The sequence below is a fragment of the Camellia sinensis genome, chromosome 9 (assembly GCF_055761805.1).
Source record: "Camellia sinensis isolate YWXY chromosome 9, ASM5576180v1, whole genome shotgun sequence".
Classification (NCBI taxonomy): domain Eukaryota; kingdom Viridiplantae; phylum Streptophyta; class Magnoliopsida; order Ericales; family Theaceae; genus Camellia; species Camellia sinensis.
Window position 1 is genome coordinate 5750811 of NC_138969.1, and position 20246 is coordinate 5771056.

General features: G+C 38.2%; 2 protein-coding genes across 4 annotated transcripts; one reads left to right on the forward strand and one right to left on the reverse strand.

The window, feature by feature from the left end:
• Positions 1-1982: 1982 nt before the first annotated feature.
• On the forward strand, positions 1983-4575 carry LOC114261592 (protein CHROMATIN REMODELING 4). 2 transcript variants are annotated; one of them, XM_028201871.2, is made up of 4 exons: positions 2048-2420; positions 2689-3604; positions 3718-4287; positions 4378-4575. In XM_028201871.2, the coding sequence occupies exons 1-4, from the start codon at positions 2193-2195 to the stop codon at positions 4425-4427; spliced, it is 1764 nt and encodes a 587-aa protein (XP_028057672.2). In that variant the 5' UTR covers positions 2048-2192; the 3' UTR covers positions 4428-4575. The 2 variants fall into 2 exon arrangements, with proteins under 2 accessions (XP_028057671.2, XP_028057672.2); XM_028201870.2 differs by having other exon boundaries at positions 1983-2420; positions 3718-4575.
• Positions 4576-16388: 11813 nt separating this feature from the next.
• LOC114261596 (ribosomal protein L7/L12 domain-containing protein) lies at positions 16389-18340 on the reverse strand. Of its 2 annotated transcripts, none has more exons than XM_028201876.2 (2): positions 18228-18340; positions 16389-17465 (listed from the first exon to the last, which is right to left on the reverse strand). In XM_028201876.2, exon 2 carries the CDS (start codon positions 17362-17364, stop codon positions 16717-16719), a length of 648 nt encoding a protein of 215 aa, XP_028057677.1. In that variant the 5' UTR covers positions 17365-17465; positions 18228-18340; the 3' UTR covers positions 16389-16716. The 2 variants fall into 2 exon arrangements, with proteins under 2 accessions (XP_028057677.1, XP_028057678.1); XM_028201877.2 differs by having other exon boundaries at positions 18223-18332.
• Between the last annotated feature and the right edge of the window lie 1906 nt (positions 18341-20246).

The window sequence follows — 20246 nt, forward strand, 5'->3', positions numbered from 1 at the left end:
CCGTATTCGTGTCCCTATTTTTTTGAAATCACTATGCCCCGTGTCTGTAATCATATCCGTGTCAATGCTTCTTATATTGTATCAAATAGGATGCTCTCTTTATTCTCTTACCCTACGTATTCATATTCACTTTCCCTCTCTTTCTCAACACATCAAAACCTCGAAAATCACTTCTCTCTCTCTCTCTCTCTCTCTCTCTCTCTCTCTCTCTCTCTCATTTGTGTGGTGTCTATATACTCAATTTGGTTATTGTACTTCAACAATGAATAAAAATCAATTGATTCCTGAGCAAAACAAAGTAATTTAATTAACTAGCTCTTTCAATTTGAAGTCTTAATAATCGTCTTTTTTCTTCTCCTTCGTTTTTATTTTTGTGATTGATATGTGCACATATATTTGTTAATATTGATTGTTTGTAGATATAATATTAATCTAGATAGCAAATAAAAATATATGAAAACGTATTTTATTTCCATGTCCCCGCTATGTCCGTGTCCCCATTTTTTTTTTTTTAATTTTAAATCACTGTGTCTGCATCTGTATCTGTGTCCGTGCTTCTTAGATTGTATCAAATGGGATGCTCCCTTTATTCTCTTACCTTACCTATTCATACTCTCTCTCTCTCTCTCTCTCTCTCTCTCTCTCTCTCTCTCAACACATCAAAACCTCGAAAATCATTTCTTTTTTCTCTCTCATTTGTGTGGTGTCTATATACTCGATTTAGTGATTGTACTTCAACCATGGATGAAAATCAATTGATTCCTGAGAAAAACAGGGTAATTTAATTAACTAGCTCTTTCAATTTGAACTCTTAATAATTCTCTTTTTTTTTTTCTCTCCTTCGTTTTTATTTTTATGCTTGATATGTGCATATATATTTCTTAATATTGATTGTTTGTGGATATAATATTAATATATATAGCAAATAAAAATATATAAAAACACATTTTATCTCCGTGTCCCCGTCGTGTCCGTGCCCCTATTTTTTGGAAATCGCCGTGTCCCGTGTTTGCATCTATATCCATGTCCGTGCTTCTTAGATTGTATCAAATGGGATGCTTCCTTTATTCTCTTACACTACCTATTCGTACTCACTTTCTCTCTTCTTAATTTCTCTCTCAACACATCAAAACTTCGAAAATCACTTCTTTTTTCTCTCTTTCTCATTTGTGTGGTGTCTATATACTCTATTTGGTGATTGTACTTCAACCATGGATGAAAATCAATTGATTCTTGAGAAAATTAGGGTAATTTAATTAACTAGCTCTTTCAATTTGAAGTCTTAATAATCCTCTCTTTTTTTGTCTCCTTCATTTTTATTTTTATGCTTGATATGTGCACACACACACACACATATATTTCGCTTAAGAAATGAATGTATTATTATTCCATAAATAAAGTATTTTCATCTTTTACTGTCTCTAACGTGTCTGTGCCATAATTTTGTAGAGATTACCATGTCAGCGTGTCGTTCTTGTGTTTTTGTACCCATGCTTCACGCTTCACGGTGAATTAACTGCTGTTGCTGCATAAAAATTTATAACTATTTTTTAGGAGAAAGTAGTGCATGTTATAATGGTTGAATTATACATTTTCATTGGAAGATCATTATCTAGTATTGGCATTATTATGAAATTCAAATGTATTTGTAGGCATTGGGTATGCACGATTGATTTATTTTATTATTTGGATTAAGTCACTTACACTTAATAACAGGTTTGTAGATTTTGCTATTTACTATTTATTTTTGTTTTAACAGTGCTAGGCTTCATGCTAGACAAAAGGAAAACCTGGCTCAGAGAAATGTAAAAGAAACATTTGCTCCCATTGATGGATTGTCTGGACCTGAGTCACTTCCTCAAGTCCCTTTATCCAATTCCAAATATGGGGAACAAGTGACTAAACTAGTTCAACCTGTTGAAGAGAATGCTCCAATGACTGAGTTGGACGATAACAAATGTGGTCAGATTTTGTAGGAACCAAACAGCAAGACTAACTCTTCCTCAAGAAAGAGAAAAATTTCAACGCATGAACTGAGTGATCATTTGGATATTCCTGTTCAATCTCTTGGTCATCATTCTTTTGACGTTGTGGGGCCAAGTGACCATGTGCTGAGTACCATCTGTTCAAACTCTGTGCCCAACAACGACTTGTTACCTGCTCTTGGACTGCGTGCTCCCAATGCTAATCGAATGGAGTCATCCCAGAAGAAAATTTCAAGATCATATAGCAGGCAAAGCAGAAAAGTAATGAGACGAGAGATCCCATTCCGTATAGCTTCTTGCTTTGGGACTTCAAATGAGATTGGCGGTAAAGATCATGAGAGTAACTTGGGCAAATTTAAACTACCAGATACATCAGCGGAAGCTTTCCAACAGCTGAAAAATAGCAACCCTGATAATTATATCCCGTTTTGCCCGGTATTCTCTCTCTCTCTCTCTCTCTCTCTCTCTCTATCTGTCTGTCTGTCCGTCTCTATGCACACAAGCATGCACGTACACAAGCATGCACGCACACTGCATGTGCATGCTCTTTGGTTTAAAAAAAAAGAGGAGGTAAATTACACTAGATTTGTAGGGCACATTTTATTTTTGCCAAAAACTTGTGGGATGTCCGTGTAATTCATCCTTTAAAAACGAAAAAAACGGCTCTGCAGGAATTTCATTATTATTCTTGTTTTAATTGCAGCATCCTCCAGCAATCCTGCCAGCAAGAGGTTCTGGGCGTTTTGAAAATTCAGGATCATCTTTCTTTGACTTCCAAGAACAGATGGTCCTTCCCAAATTACCTGTTAATGAGAAGTTGCAGCCCACATTTCCATTTCAGGCCAGAAATGTGCCCCATTCCCACCCTGACTTGATACCCACCAGCCTATCATCGGGACCACAAGTTGGAAATTCAAATGACCCGGTTCAAGACATTCACACAATGCCGTTGTTTCAGAATATAAGCTTTCCACATGATTCACCAAAACACAATCAGCAACAGAGGGAGGCAGGTCCCATGTTAGGTTTGGGACAGACACTACCCACATATTCACCGTTTCTAGAAAACCATCTGAAGCTTTTTGGAAACATAACGATGAGAACTGGGTCCGGATCAAGCAGGCTGCTGAAAAATAAATCAAAAACAGGTATCTGGTCTGAAGATGAACTTGATTTCTTGTGGATTGGTGTTCGGAGACATGGACGGGGCAATTGTGATGCTATGCTTCTAGACCGGAGGTTAATATTCTCGAAATTTAAAACTGCAGAAGATTTGTCAGCAAGATGGGAGGAGGAACAACTCAAGATCATGGAAGGGCCAGCTTTCACTCTGCCAAAACCAACCAAGCCTACAAAACCTACCAAATTTTCCTTGTTTCTGTCAATCTCTGATGAAATGATGACCCGGACATTGCATGGAAGTAGATATGGTGGGACCCCGAAATTTCAGCCCCACTTAACAGACGTGAAGCTGGATTTTGGTGATCTGGCACCCAGCTTAACACAGTTAGAACAGCTGTTTCTGTTGAACTCATTTGGAACCAGTAACACAGGTTCTCTTGGTGTGCATTGCTTGAGCAGCTTTGATTTTCAGAAAAAAGAGGACGTGCAAGGGGCAAGTAAGTTTGGGAAGTTGCCAAGTATTTTTGGTATTAAAATGGGAAGTGTTGAACCTACTAGTTCTGTGTTGCTGCTTGATATTAATGAAGACCCAAATGTTTTTGATTCAAAGGGAAAAGAAGACGTACTTCGAAGAACAAGCTGCCACATTGGCTTCAAGAAGCTGTAGGCATTTCTTCAAAACCCCGAGGTCCCGACCTACCACCAACTGTCTCGGCAATAGCACAATCTGCTCAGTTGCTATATGGAGAGGAAAAATTTACTATTCCTCCATTCGTAGTCCCAGGTCCACCTCCTTCCCAACCAAAGGACCCACGAAGAAGTCTGAAGCAGAAGCAGAAGAAGAAGAAGAAGAAGAAGAAGAAGAAGAAGAAGAAGAAGAAGAAGAAAAAGAAGAATCAGAGGACTCACGTGCTCAGCCATAACTTCCAAGGTGGCCTTGACAGTAACAATGTTCTTTCAACCTCTGTTCCATTGGCCCCGACATTTCCTCCGGTTCTGCAGTCGGCAGTGGGAACTTCAGGAATGAACTGCAATAGGCCTCCTCTGAATTTGAATACAATGAATCCATCATCGTCATCCATGTTTCAAAATCCCCAGAAGAAAATGAGCACGGGATTGTCACCTTCTCCTGAAGTGCTTCAATTCGTGGCATCCCATGTTGCTCCACATCCTGTTTCAGGTATGACAAGCTCAAACTTCCATGAAAGCAATGTCCTTTTTCCTGAATCTAAGCAGAGCTCACCTTTTGGTGCTTGGGGTCCACTCACAGGCTATAAACTAGACCAGACTGAAAGCCATGATTCCAGCGAGACTGAGTAAGATCCTACTCCACTTAAACAGCTGGATGTTGTGGAAATATCGTCGGAAGGCACCGTGTCGGATCATCATGTGAGTGACCATGAACAATAGCTAATACATGGGATTGATTCAGAAAACATGACTCACTCTTTTACCAATGCTGCTACATAGTCAGGTCATTTACCAATTTGCTCCGAATTTGTAGGCATGATATGCAGTGAGTATTAAACTACCAGACATAGGAGCAATTAGGATCTTTGTTATATAAAATGGAGTATATAAACATAGATAACCTTTTTGTCTCACCCTAAACTCCATTTTTTTTTTCTGGTTTAGTTTCATATTCTTATCGGGGAGTGATGAACTGGTTGTTTGTTTGCACAATAAGGTTTTGAATTTTGTTCATAAGGTGGATTAACAAAGTGAAGGTTTTTGTATAGTTTTGCTCTTTGTTGCTATTGCTGTGTCCTTGTATGTACCGGTACTTGCTCCTATGTACTCGTGCTGTATTTTACTAGCGAAACACTTATTTTTAAGATGTTGCAAGGCATGAGGAATTTGATGCATAAATGCAGGATTGAAGTGAGGAAACTGGAAAAGTGTTTGAATTATGTTTTGTGATTATTGTACGTATGGATGTTTTCAATGATGTGGAGTTTCGGTCTATGGCCTGCATAAAACATATATTGTTTTCTGGTAGTTATCACTTCAGTATTATACTAACCTAAGTAGCACGGATACATGACACGACATTGGCATGACATGAACACGTCAACACATTGATTTTGAAAAAATGTAAGACATGACATGTTTAGAACATGTTAAAATTTTATATATTTATAAATTTATTATACGTCATATATGAATAATTTATTCAAGAAAAAAAATGCAACATTGCACTAAATATATTTAAAAAGTCATATATTTTTCATAATTTAAACCTTAATATGTCATTCATATCAGAATTACATCCTTAAAGAGTATAAAAAAATTACAAAACCCTATGAAGCACAAGTATGGGTACGAGTATTAATACTAGTACAATACGGGTATATTGATATAGTAAAATCTAAAAAAAGTAGGAGTAGGGGTACAGGTACGTCTTGATACGTTTATAAAAAAATAATTATTTTTAATTTAGAGCAATGCAAAAATTGATTAAATGTTTTAATTTGTTAAGATCCAACCTACAATTAACATTTAATGTCAAAAGTGAAGGTATAAATCAAAATTAAATTTCGTTAAATTAAATAATTTGCAAACCATAACTTATTTTTAAAATCATGTTAAGCATATAAAACTAAGAATAAAAAAGAAGTATAGTGAAAGAAATTTTATCTTTGTAGCAGAAAAAAATATTGTTATGATTGAGGTATGGTACGGCTCAGGTATATACTAGGTACGTCTCGGTACGTCAAAAATTAAGAAGAAAAAATTTGGGTATGTGTTTTGTGTACCTGTAGACACCCCATTTTTGACCGCCCTTAAGACTTGGGCGTTACTGATGGTTTACTTGGCGGTAAAAGGTGTGTAGAGCAAAGGTTCAATTTCTTCGACAAGGAGAGAGACAAATCTCAACTTCACACCCCATTTTGGACCAAAGCTATTTTGGATGGTTTTCATACCTTAAAACCCTCTCTTTCAAAATATTTTTGAAATAAAGTTTTTACAATGTTCCGAGGCTCACATTTTTGTCAAATAATACGCTTTTCGATGAACCGAGCAAGGACAAAATGGAAACGAATGAAAGAGAGATGAAATCTTTGAAAAATATTTCAAAGCACCTTACTTAGGGGTTTGAAGTTGAGGAAAAGAGGAGAAGAGGGGGGAAACCAAGTTGGAGAAGAAGTTCGGCATGAATCTGGGTAGAAGAGGGTTGAGCAGCCCTCGCTAAATCGGGCTTATTCATTTGCATACTTGGATTTTATCTATGAGGCCACCACCGTTGGAAAGCTTACTTTCGGGGCTTCATTTTGCACTCAAGAATCTCCTAAAGCCAAGTCCGGGTGGAGGAGATATGATTGGTTGAAGTTGGGCATCATCCCGGTTGGATCGAATCTGCGCGGCTTCACCAAAAAGGGCATAACTTTTTGCACAGGAGGAATTTTAATGTAAGGTTTGCGCCATTGGAAAGCTAACTTCCAGGGCTTCAATCTGGACACCCATCGGCCACTTTTTGACCTTGGCAGCCACCTATCGGCCGTCTATTTAGCCGGTCGGTCAAAAAAAATAGTAGGCCGACCATTTATTGTGCCGACCGGCCATTTATTTGGCCTATGGCCTCCTTTTATGGTTGGTTTTACCCTTTTGCACCCTTCAGGCATGGTGCATGCTAGCTATGCCAACTGGGATGCACAAACCCTCTCCCCTGTGCATATGTGTGGCTATTTTGAACCTTTGACCCCTTTTGATCCAAACCTTTTGCACCCTTTGATCAAGCTTCTTGAGGAAGCTTGACCCTTTGTCAAAGCTTCCTCAAGAAGCTTGCACCCTTACCTTAGCTTCTCTAGGAAGCCTTGACCCCCTTGACCCTTCTCATTTAGCTTCTCTAAGAAGCTTCAAAGCTTTCCCTTGTCTATATAAGAGACCTCCCTTCTCCTTTGATTGGGTTCAGCAAAAAACCAGAGCTATACACATATATATCTGATATATATCATCCTCTCTCTCTATATCTCCCTCTCCCTCTTCATTTTGTGTGTGTTTAAGGGCCTAAAGTGTGTGTTTGTTCTTAGTTTTGCACTAGAACACATAGCATTACACCTTACTTCGACTTTGAGAGACATTGAGGGTTTGTTCTTGAGGTTTTGGACTGAGTTTGGTCAGAAGAGAGTGGCTGGGACTGCTGTTCTTAAAGTGTTCTTTAAGGGTAACACTTTTGCTGTATTTTTCCCAATCTTGCATTAGCTTTTGACCTATCTTGCATGTTGATTTAAGCTTTGTGTATAACATAAAAAAGTTCTGTTTTGTTGTGTTTAAGATAGTTCATTAAGGTCACTTTTGTGTTTGGGGTCGTTTACCCCCTCTTAGGCCTTGTTTGGCCCCATTTTATGCTATTTTTGGTGAGCTCCGGGACCACCTTGTTTGGGCCTCCTCACCACTGAAATCTTGACGGATTTCAGTGGTGAGGATGGTGATTTAAGGTCCTAAGAAGGAGAGGGTCATCCCCTCTCCTTGGTGTCTTGTTTGCTTGCATTTTTGGCCTTACAAAGGGGCCTATATTTACAAACTTCTTGAGCTCGGTTCAGGCATTTTTCAGTGGGTTTTAGGACCCCCATAAGCCATTTCCAGAGTTGTTTTGGTCATGTTGAGTGTCCTTCTTGCATGTGTAGAGTAACCCTCTTATTGGCCTTTCAAAGGAGCACCTTTTTCTTGCATGTATTGGACACATTTCAGTGGGTATTTGGTCATATTTTGGCATGCCTTAGATCTGTTTTTGCTTGGTTTAATGGTCTCTCGCATGCATCATATGCTTGCTTTGCAATCCTATATTTTGGCCTAACATGCATCATGTTGTGAGATGACATTTTAGCATGATTTTGGTTAGGTTCCAAGAGGGTTTTAGCACTGTTTTGCCATGCTTAAGGTTTGGTTATGGTTGTTTTGATCATGTTTGCCATGATTTGTATAGTCGTCTTGCATTCTAGCTTACTAGCCTTGGGTGTGTGGGTCACTAGTATGCTTTACTTGGCTTATTCTCATGATTTGGCATCTTCGGAAACCACATTTCAGTCCATGTTCCATGTTTGCATACTTGTATTTTCCATCCCTTTCATGCCTTGAAGAGTTGATGGCTTACGCTCCATGTTTAGGCCCTTGTGCATGCATGCTTGTGTGTGCGTTTTCATGCCTTTGTTGCATCATTTTGGCCACTGATTTGGGCCTATTTGAGAGCTACCCATTTTGGTTTAAGACCATTTCCACATGTCGTTGCATGCTCATCCATCTTGCATGCTTGTTAGTTTGCATAAGTTGCATGCTTGTTAGTTTGCATAAGTTGCATGCTTGCATATTTACATTACTTGTTCACATGCTCATATTGCATGCTTAACTTCCATGCCTAGGTTGCATAACATTAAGCATGCATGCTTTGCCTCTTGAATTGAGTATGATAGAGGTTGAGTTTATTGTGTGTTTGTGTGCATTATATTTGACATTAAAATGCACAACTTGGTTTCTTGGGCCATCACGCATTAAAATGCGCGATTGGTGGTCCGAGAATCGAGCACCATACCCCTTTGAGTCTTAAATATGATAAGGGATGTGGTGGTGCATACATTTGCTTGAAATGCATTGCCATGCCATGTTTTGCCCTCTGCTGCTGTCAAAACAGGTTCTGCAGGAATATTTCGCCGGTCAACTACATGGAGTGCCGACCGACCAATTACTGATGGCCGAGAGCTCAACAAATGGCCGATGACCATCCGGACATGGCCGGTGGTGTTCCCACTTGGTCGGTGGTGCTCCACAGTGTCCATGGAGCATACCTTGGGAGTTGTGCAATTTTCAGAAGAGCAGAGCAGGGAAAACAGAGGCAAACTTGTGCATGGCGTTGGATTTCCGAGCAAACCCGAGCACGCACGCATGGAACCCTCTTCCTGAGGCCTTTTACCGCATACTTAGCTTAGTTAATTTGCTTAATTAATTAGGTGGACTGTAATATTTAATTAGCTTGTAGGTTAATTAATTTGTATTATTCTTTTGGTCCCTCCGGGCGAGGGCGAATGTGTAATAAGTGTGTGTGAGTGTGTGCATGTCTTCCAACCCCACGTCTTTCTTCCCTTTTATTTACTAGCTTTTGATGGTTAGTCTAGGGCATGTTTCAATTAGCATACAATATGATAGCATGTTTTCATCCATTCATTCATTTCGCATGCACCGGGCTCGGCGCATCATTCTAACTGCATTTGTATTTCAATTCCAAATTGAATACATGTTGTCTATCGCATTTCACATGTCATTGTAGATTAGCCGAGCCTATCTTAGTTGCATTTTGCATGTGTTACATTAGCCATCTTAACATGAACTAGGACCATGCATATGATTACTAACTAGTTTTTGTTTTGGCTTGAAGTACTAGATAAGTTCTTATGCTTTAATATCCTTGCATGCGTGTGAGCGTTGCCATGACAGCATGATTACCATGAGGTTAGTTGCTTATGTGATATAACTACTTGAATGCTTGTGGATGGAGGTTGAATTACCTAAATTGGAATAATGCATTAAAACTGTGAGTTTTAAGCCCACTAGATAGTGGCAAAACCATCTTTTCTAAAGCCCACTTGAGGGTGGCAAAATCTGCATTTTAGCCTACTTGCGAGTAGCAAACCATTTTGAAAATAAACATGAAATGTTTTGTTCCAATTTAGGCGATTTGGTCTATACTTGTTTGTTGTGCGCATAACTGTAGCACGTCCGCGAGGGACCCCCGCTACAGTTCAGACTCGATTTGTGTCACGGTTCTTAATCTGAACCAAAGAGTCCAAATCCGGCAAATCGTTTTGAGAAACAGATTTTTGAAAAGAAGTGTCAAACATGGATTGCTTTGCCAGATACAGAGTTGCCACCTAAATATTTTATTTTGGGGAAATTTAGGAAACCCTGACTCAGTGCCAAAGGCCACGTGTCCGTCATCACCAAAGTTGCCTCGGTTCGGGAACTTGGGTACGATTTGGGAAGGTCATCTATGAGCACCCCCTCTCGCCCGATCCGAAGATCGGCCTCTACTAACCGTGATATCCAATTTTGAAAACGTTATGTGTTCTTATCTCGATTATTAGCCTAGAATTACTATGTTATGCGCACAGCACAAAAGTATAGACTAGATTGCCTAATTTTAGAATAAGCATTGCATATTCGTTTGTTTTGGAAAAATGTTTTGAAATTTGCTACTCGCAAGTAGGCTAAAACACGGATTTCAATGAGCTATTCCAACTCAGACAATCCAACCTTCACCCACAGGCATTCAAGCAGTTATATCACATAAGCAGTTAGCCTCATGGTAATCATGCTATCATGGCAACACTCACACGCATGCAAGGATGCTAAAGCATAAATACTTACATCGTATTTCGTGCCAAAACAAAGAACTCGTTAGCAATCCATGCATGATCCAAGTCCATGTTTAAATGTCTAATGCAACGCATACAGAATGTCACTAGAGTAGGCTCGGCTAGTCTATGAATGACATGTGAAAATGCACAAGTAGCATGTATTTAGATTTGCAATACTAATGCAGTTAGCATGATGCGCTGAGCCCGGTGCATGCAATACTGATGAATGATGCACGCATGCATAGCATAAGGTATGCTAAATTAAACATGACCTATTACTAACCATCAAAGCAGGTAAGTAAAAGGGAGAAAGAAGTGGGGGTTAGAAGACATATACACACTCACCCACACTTATTACAAATTCGCCCTCGCTCAGAGGGACCAAAAAAATAATACAATTCGAATAATGAATTAACTATCCTAGCTAATCAATTATTACAGACCAACTAAATTAATTAAACAAATTAATTAATTTAAGAAAGCAAAAAAAAAAGGCCTCGGGAAGAGGGCTCAATGCACGCGTGCTCGGGTCTTGCTCGGAAGTCCACTGCCATGCGCAAGCTGCCTCTGTTTTCCCTGCTCTGCCCTTCTGAAAACTGCCAAAGTCTCAGAATTGCTTCCCTGGACATTGGGAGACACCACCGGCTGGAGGGAATTATCGTCGGCTGTGATTTGGTGGTCATCGGCCACAAATGAGGCTATCGACCACCGATGGATTGCCGGTCGGCACTCTGTGCAGTCGATCGGCAAGAAGTTCCTGCAGAATCTGTTTGACAGCAGCAGAGGACAGAGCTTTGCATGGCAATGCAATTCAAGCAATGTATGCACCAACCATATCCCTTATCATGTTTATTACTCAAAGGGACATGGTCCTTGGTTCTCGGACCACCAATCGCGCATTTCAATGCGTGATGGCCCAAGAAGCCAAGTTGGACATTTTAATGTCAAATGTAATGCACACAAACACATAAAGAACCCAACCTCAATCATGGTGATTCAAGAGGCAAGGCATGCATGCCAAATGCAACCTATACATGTGAGCTAAATATGCAATATGAGCATGCTAGCAAGTAATGCAAATAAGCATACAAGGCATGTGACAACTATGCTAGTTACTCAAGCATGCAACATGTTAGGCAATTCCAACTAAGAGAAATGCATGCCAAATGCAAAGTCACTTGAACATGCCACAACACGTGATAGGCCAAGCATGCAATCAACACACAAGGTAAGCATGTCACAACATGCAAGAATGGACTTAGACTAATTTAGGCAGCCCTCAAACTAACCTAAAACAGCGGCCAAAATGTTATGGAATGAGGGGCAAATACACATACAAACATGCATACAAATGGACCAACACTTAAGCATCAAAGAGACAACTTTTAAGCACACTTAAAAGAAGATAAACATGGACATATGGCATGCATACCAAGCTCTGAAAATCATGTTAAGGATGGTGTCAAACCAACTAAACAAAGCAATCAAAACATGCAACAATGGTCCAAGACTTAAGGCAAGCCAAAGGGGAGGTAAACCAAGGCTAGGTCAACCAAGCCTCACAAGGCCAAAGGGACTTAAAGTAGGTCTAATACAGACCTAAACAAAGCCAAGGATGTACTTAGATGGCATCTAAGTGGTCTAAAAATGAAAGCATACTCCAAGGCTTAAACAAGGGGCATAAGGCAACAACCTTTAAACACATTAAAGGGGGATCAAATGCAAGCACATGGGCACATCACGAGGTCTGAAATAACATGTCAAGTGGTTCCAAACCACTGAAACAAAGCAAGGATGGCATGCTAGAAGGGCCAAAGCTTAAGGCATACAAGAGAGTTTGCATGGTAGCTATACAAAGCAAAGCATGGATGACTCAAATGACCAAAAACAGTCCCTTAGCATACTAAAACAAGCATAAAAGCTTCACAAAGCCAGGCCAAAACACATGAGCATGGTAGTCTAAATGCTAGGCACATGTTGAGGCAAATCATGGCATTACAAGGCATGCATGCTAAGCAAGCATGGTGTACCAAAACCAACTTAAAACAATGCTATTTCATGGCAAAATAAGCATAAAAAACAGTCAAGGCATGGTCAACAAGAGCCTAAGCTAGGTGCTCCCTCAAGAGGCAAAAAGTGCCCTTTTCAAGGACAACAAGGAGATGGGGTGGCCCTCTCCTTCTTGGGACCTCAAGGCACCATCCTTACCACTGAAATCCCTCAAGATTTTAGTGGTGAGGAAGCCCAAACACCAAGGTCTCGGAGCTTACCCAAAATGGCACAAAATGGAGCCTTACAAGGCTTAAGAGGGGTCAAACAACCCCAAAGCTTGAAACAACCTTAAACAACTATTTAGAGGGCCTAAAAACAGAACTTTTTTATGTTATACACAAAGCTCAAAAACAGTTGCAAGGTAAGCTAAAAGGCTATGCAAGAAAGGGGTAAAAAGGAACAAAGTTGTTACCCTTGAAGACTTTCTTCGCAAATAAAGCTCCAGCAGTTTCTTCAGCTCCAAACCAGCTCCAAGAACTCCAAGAACACTCCTTTGGCCCTCAATAACCAAGAAAAGGTGTAATGGTGGGTGTTTGTGTGCAAAAGTAAGACCAAACACACACTAAACTAACAAGAGGGGGAAATATAGAGATGGAATAGATACAAATTCCTAACCCTAATGTCAAATCTCTCTAAAAATGTTGTCTAACCCTAATGCCAAGAGAGGAACCCTCTTCTTATAGGCAACTCCCTCTTGTAAGGCTTCCAAAACAAGCCATCCAAGAGGGAAATCCCTCCATACACGTGTATGGAGAGGAACAGAGTGGGTGCCAGCTATCACAGCTGGCACAAAATATCTACTAAAAGTAGATGAACAGTGATCGGCCATTCAAAATTGCCATTTTGGCAAAATAAATGGCCGACCGGCAACAAAGAGTGCCGACCGGCAATATACATTGCCGATGGCACAAAATCACTGGCCGGTGGCCTCAAGCCATGGTCGGTGATGTGTGGGGATGCCTCACAAGGCATTCCCTGCCCCTCCAAGGCAAAACACAAGTGTTTGGTGCAAAACCAGACACAAAACGGTCGAGTCGAGAGATCCTGAGGCAAGGCGCGCAACCGAGACCTCCGGGAACTCAAGACGAACACAAACAAGGGTAATCACCAAGTGTTCCAATGGTGATGTCCAAGTCTTGAGGACGGTCAAAAATGGGGTGTCTACAGTAACATAGTAAATCTAGGCTAATAACCGGAATAAGAGCATATAATGTTTTCAAAACAAGATATCACGGCTAGTAGAGGCCGATCTTTGATCAGGGGAGAGGAGGTGCTCATAGTTGACCTTCCCCAATCGTACCCAAGTTCCCGAGCCAAGGCAACTTTGGTGATGACGGACACGTGGCCTTTGGCACCGAGTCAGGGTTTCCTAAATCCCCCAAAATAAAATATTTAGGTGGCGACTCTATATCTGGCAAAGCAGTCCATGTTTGGCACTTCTTTCAAAAATCTGTTTTTTCTCAAAACGATATGCAGGATTTGGACTCTTTGGTTCAGATTAAGAACCATAACAATTTGAGTCCGAACTGTAGCAAGCCCAATATGAACAGAACGAGAGTCATCCTCCCGGGACGTTCGGGCGCGTCTACAGTACCCGGTACGTAAGTTTCATACGTCGGAAAATACTCAGTACAGGTGCATCTTGTTTATCATAGTACACATGCTTCATAGATTATAATACACATGATATATTCATCTTATAAATATTTCAAAACATATTTAAAGTGTATAAGTTGTCTTTTGAAGAATGCAAAACATTATTATTATGAATGATTCATCACATAGGACACATAGGACATGTTCGAAGGCTTCAAGAAATGTTACAGAAGTGTCTACGAACTGTTGGTGAAGTATCCAATAATATGAATATGATTTTTAATTAAGACACGTTGAAGAAGTGTCGGACACGTTTTTAAAAGTGTTCGGAGAGTGTTGGTGTCCGACATAGGCAGGGATGGCCACCGAATGGGTTTGAAGCGGGTTTGCCATTCCCTGCCCTCCCCCCGCGCTATGGATACCCGATACCAGAAGATACCCAACCACATTTCAAATAGCTAAAAAAAATTGAGAATCATTTAAATCCTTAGCACATTAAATAATTTTCCTTATTTCCATGTATATAAACAGCGTGACTTTTAAAATTATTATTTATTTATATTTAAACAAAACCACACACTTTTAATATTATTTTCTTATATTTAATTATATTATATATATATACATAAATATATTATTAATTATATCGGGTTAGGTTTGGATTGGGGAAGGCAATACCCACCTCGTCCCACCCCACCCTACCCTTGTTACAGGTGATCAAAACATAATCTACCCCTGCCCCACATAAGTGTCAGGGTGGGTTTTAACTGCCCCATTCGGGCAGGTATGGGCAGACCCCCCACAAATCGGATTAAAATGGTCATCCCTAGAACACAACACGCTGCCTCCCTAGAAGTGTCCGTATTTCTTAGGTACCAATTATCGCTGTACATATGTAGAATTTAGTTAATATGCACATGAAGATTTGTGTTATAAATCATGAACCCAATGGATTGTTTTGCTTATCTCTCTCTGAAGGATGAAAAGCAGAATTTATCAGGTCTATTTAGTGCATCTTATTATAAATTAAAAATTCATAATCACAAAGCAAAAGCGTAAAACAACCCCTCCTAGCTTCCAAATAACTAATTTTTTTCAACTTATTTAAGTTATTTTTGCTGCATCAAACAATAGCACTTTCAATATAATAAAAAAATAATAATTATACATAGCTTAGGTAAGTTGGTCCAAAAAATCCTACCTAGTTTCACGTAACAGTTTTAGCTCATAGTGTGATGTTGAGGCATTGCCAAGTGTATCATCATTATATAGTTACATTATACTGCACTTTCTGTGCATTGTACCAATAATGACATGCAAAATATAAGTTTTTTTTTTTTATTTTTATGTCAAATATAAGTTAAATGATAAGCAAATTTGGGTCAAACTACCAAATGAAACTAGATTGAATTTTTCTTCCCCCTTCCTGAGGAGGCACATCTCTTTCCTGGATCTTCTTCATTGATTGTATGGATCAATAGTAATATAAAGGCTCTGATAAACTATACATACCTAAGCACTGCTTGACTCTTCAAGCAGAAGGTGAAAGTAGAAGAGTGTAATTACAAATCGTGCTGCCCTTGTGTAATCTAAATAGTTTTTCGTTTCATTTAGATTGTTCACTCTTTTCAACAAGTATTTCCATTGCACTAGATTGAAAGTAAAATACATTCCAACCACCATGAAACACAAAAAGCACAAAAAATTTATGAGAAAACAATTGCTCTAAACTTTTGTAGGACCATCTCAATCGAGGACAGAAAATGGTACTCATGAACCAAAGAATTGCGGGGGGAAAATGAACACTAAAGAAGTCTAGCAGTTAGGCATGCTACATCAAACAAATTTTTTTTTTTTTTTTTTTTTTTTACAATAAATTGTATTCAAAGCACGCTAAAAGGGCACAACATAAGCTTAGTTACAATGGACACGAGGAATGTAGGCATATCCATATCTAAACATGAAATCGATGTTAAGATAAGATGCAAAGAAACTAAAATTTACAGACAGAATGTGTACTTAAAAATTCATAGCTATAAATCAACCCAGTGCAGGAACCTCCAGCTAAAACGGGGTCTAGGAAAGATAACATATACGCAGCCTTGCCCTCATTTCTAGAGAAGTTCCGTGACTCAATCCCACGCCACCAAGGACACTAACAGGTTGCACCTTACTGTTGGGCAAAGCCATGCTTATAGTCCAATATCTAGCCTCAGTTTTTTTATTCTTTCTTTTCATCACTTCTGGAATTAAAAATAACAAGAAGAAAAAAGAAACAATCGGAGACAACAAACACTGGAATTTATTTCTCTTTCTTGTTTAAGAAACATAAGCACATAATCAAGATTTAGAAGAAAAAAACAACTCAGCAAAATGTCCTATGTTGACAATATATTGGGCATTCATCGTCAAAATTTCAATTTTCTAAGCACAAAGATCAACATGATAGACAACAACCATTAGAAAATTCCTCCACTTGAACTAAATCGAGATAGACCACAATGTCTTTCATCTAATAAGTGTATTTCTGAAAAGCTGATGCATTCTTAGGAAACAGTAACAGGACTTGGAAAATTTTAGACGGGAACCAAATAACCATGATTATTTTACTTTCACTCCATAATGGCTTTTGCCCCAACAGCTTTCATCTTCTCAATTATTTGCTGTCCTTCTTCTTTTGACACCCCTTTTTTAAATACTGTAGGTGTTTTCTCCACTAAATCCTTCGCTTCTTTGAGACCCAAATCAGTAAAACTCCTTATTTCCTTGATTACCTTAATCTTTGAAGCTGCATCATATGACTCCAATTTCAATTCAAAGACAGTCTTTTCCAGTTTCTTCTCCTCCTTGGCTGCTGTTGGTTCCTTCATAGCCATCCCAGCCAGTCCAGCAGCTCCTGGTTTCATTACCCCCACGATTGGTGGCTCTTTCATGCCCATTTTCTTCATCAAAATTGAAGATAGCTCTGCAACTTCAACCAATGTAAGTCCTGCTATCTCATCAACAAGCCTAAAGACCCGATCTGTTGGAGGACTGCGGTGCTCAGTGGGATCGAAAGTTGTGGGATCATAGTCAGCTGGAAGCCTTCTTTGGTCGATCTCTACTTCTTCCTCCTCTTCTTCCTCTTTCCTCGCAGGTTGTGAAAAGTGCCGAGATAAAACATTTAAGTTACTAGGGTTAAGTGCAACCATGGAAGAAAGAATGGGTTTTCTGCATAACCCATAAGGTAAGTGATGCCTCACCCTTGTGATCAAGCTCATTTCTATATTTGTAGAACAGTTCACCCACCTTTAAATGGCAATTAGACCTCCAAAGAACCCATTTCTTGAGCCCTTACAGGTTCATATCCACCTCCTAAAATCTGTTGAAAAGAAAAAGAAAAAAAGAAGAAGTAGGAATACAACCAACATATGTCAAATACAATTTAAAGTTATTTGAACAAGGATTGGTGACATCTACCATGAAAAATTCAGAGATTACAGTAGCCTGAAAGATAATATATAAAGAGTTAAACTTGAAAGATTGCAATAGTAATGGTGAAAGAAATACATGTACTGAGTACCAAAACTAACTTCATTAGATAATCAAACCCATCCATTGAAAAAATCATTACAAAAATAAGCACCCCCCCCCCCCCCCTCTCAAAAAAAAAGAAAAAAAGAAAAAAAGAAGGGACTTTTGAGCAATTATGAAGTGTTGGGAAGTAAAGATTTTAGCCAAAACGTCAAAAACCAACAAGTTGTCAAATCATTCTCTCATTTTTTACCCCTTTTTGGTAAAAAAATAAAAAAACCCACTAAAATAGCTAATTCCCAAACAAGCTCTAAATAACTAGATTGTGTGGTTTCCTCAGTAGTCAATTTTCCAACTCCATGTTAACGAAATCCCAACTTCATTATCATTTACCATGCCAATTTTCAAGAGCTTTCCTTGTATCTCAGTTTCGTAAAAGAGATTCATTTCAGACGATTTCGTCACAGATTTACATATATGCTTATGTATATAACATTGCAATCAAGAAAGTCATTGAAAAACGCATATGTAGATATAATAGATACAAACACAAACACACACAGATACACACACACATATATAGAGAGAGAGACAGAGAGAGAGACCATGCCTTAAGTGAGTTCGCTGTCGTCTTGTCAGGAAGAGTGAAGTGAACCCTAGAGAGAGAGAGAGAGAGAGGTCTGAGGTTTTTCCTCTTCACACAGAAATGAAATGCGATTCGATATTTCTACCCGACCCGAATTTGCCTTGTTCAGAGTGGGCCTCAGTTGAGTTCACCCAATGTGTCAGGCCCAAATCAACAACACCGGCTTACATTACAACCAAAAAAATAAAAAATTTCGGCGGGTCCTATTCACTAAACTTATGTAGGATTTGTTTCGCATGGTAGTGTTATATGTACCAATTAATATATATATTAAAAATATTAAGTTTCAAAAATTTTATTAAAAGTTTTATCAAACGTCTTATATAGGGGTCTTGCATTGTGTGGATTTCACACCCAACATTTGATAAAATTTTTGGTAGAATATTTGGAGTCTCTAACATTACTATATATATATTAGTATACCAATTAATATTATGATATTATTGTGAATAATGTTATATGCACTAACTAATGTACTAGTTAGTGTACCAATTGATAATATAACATAATTTAAGATATTTTTTATATTTATAATTTATATAATTAGTGGGGTCAATAATAATATCATAACTAGTTTTAATATACTAGTAAGTATACTAATTGGTTAATATACTAGTAAATATACTAATTGGTGCATGTAGCACAATCGTATTATTATTTACTACATTTATTATACAAGTTACAAATATCTAAATCCATACAAATGATGTCATATCATCTATTAGCACACTAATGTGTACATTAATTGATATTATTTTTTATTTGAGTCACATTACCTCTTATTTAAGTTATATTATTTTTTTACCCAATCACTTCAACTCTAACCTACGTTGACATTTTTTCATAAACAATTTAAAAAAGCATAAAATTCTATCGCTTCCCAAACAACCTGTTACTTAGAAGGTCTTTTTTTTTTTTTCATCTATCAATATCTATAAAGGCTCCGTTTAGTGTAACTGTTAAAACAGATTACAGATTGTGACTTTAATCAGAAGCTGTTAATCTATTTGGTGTAACTGTTTGATTATAGATTTAAGTTACTGAGTAGTGTTTGTTAAATAAGTTATGAAGTAACTTTTTTAATTAATTTTTATTTTTTATTATTCACTATTTGTCTACATTTCTCATAAAAAATAATACAGTTCTGATTCGTAGCTCAAAAGAGCGTGGCTCGAGAGTGGCTCGACACCAAAACGACGTCGTTTTGGTTTTTTTTTTTTTTCTTTCTTTTTTTCTCTCTTTCATCGCGTTTTGATGAAGATGAAAATGAAGAAGAAAAAGAAGAAGAAGAAGAAGAGAAGGAGGAGAAGCTGCGCTGTTGGGTTCATCAACATCAAAAAAAAAAAATTTGTTGATCAACATCAACAAATTTTTTTCTGAACAAGTTTTTTTTTGTTCATCAACATCAATAAGATCTGGGTCTGCTGATCCAGATCAACATCATCAACATTTTTTTTTTGAACAACTTTTTTTTTTTTATCCAGATCCAGATCAATTTTTTTTTTGAACAACTTCAGATTTTGAACATCATCTTCATCTTCATCTTCATCATCTTCAACATCATCATCATCTTCATCAACAAAAAAAAAAAAAACCCTTTCATTCTCACCGACCGCCATCACTGTCGATCATCGACCGCCATCACCGACCGCCATCACCAATCTTCCTTCTCTTCTCTCTTCCTCTTCTCTTTTTTTTTTTCTCTCTCTCTTTCTCTCCCTCTTTTTTCTTTCCTCTGTATTTGAACGCACAGAGAAACAAAGGAAAAAACAAAACAAAACAACGTCGTTTTGGGTGTTCGGGCCAATTTCGAGCAACGGATCATTTTTCAAAATAATAATAATAATTTATAGTTTATTTGAGTCTTTTTCTATTTTTAAAAAAATAAAAAATAAAAAATCTAGAATATAACCGTAAATTAACATGTTTACAGCAGAAGCTGATAAGTAGAAGTAAGGGGTGAGCAGCTTCTTAGAATCAGTT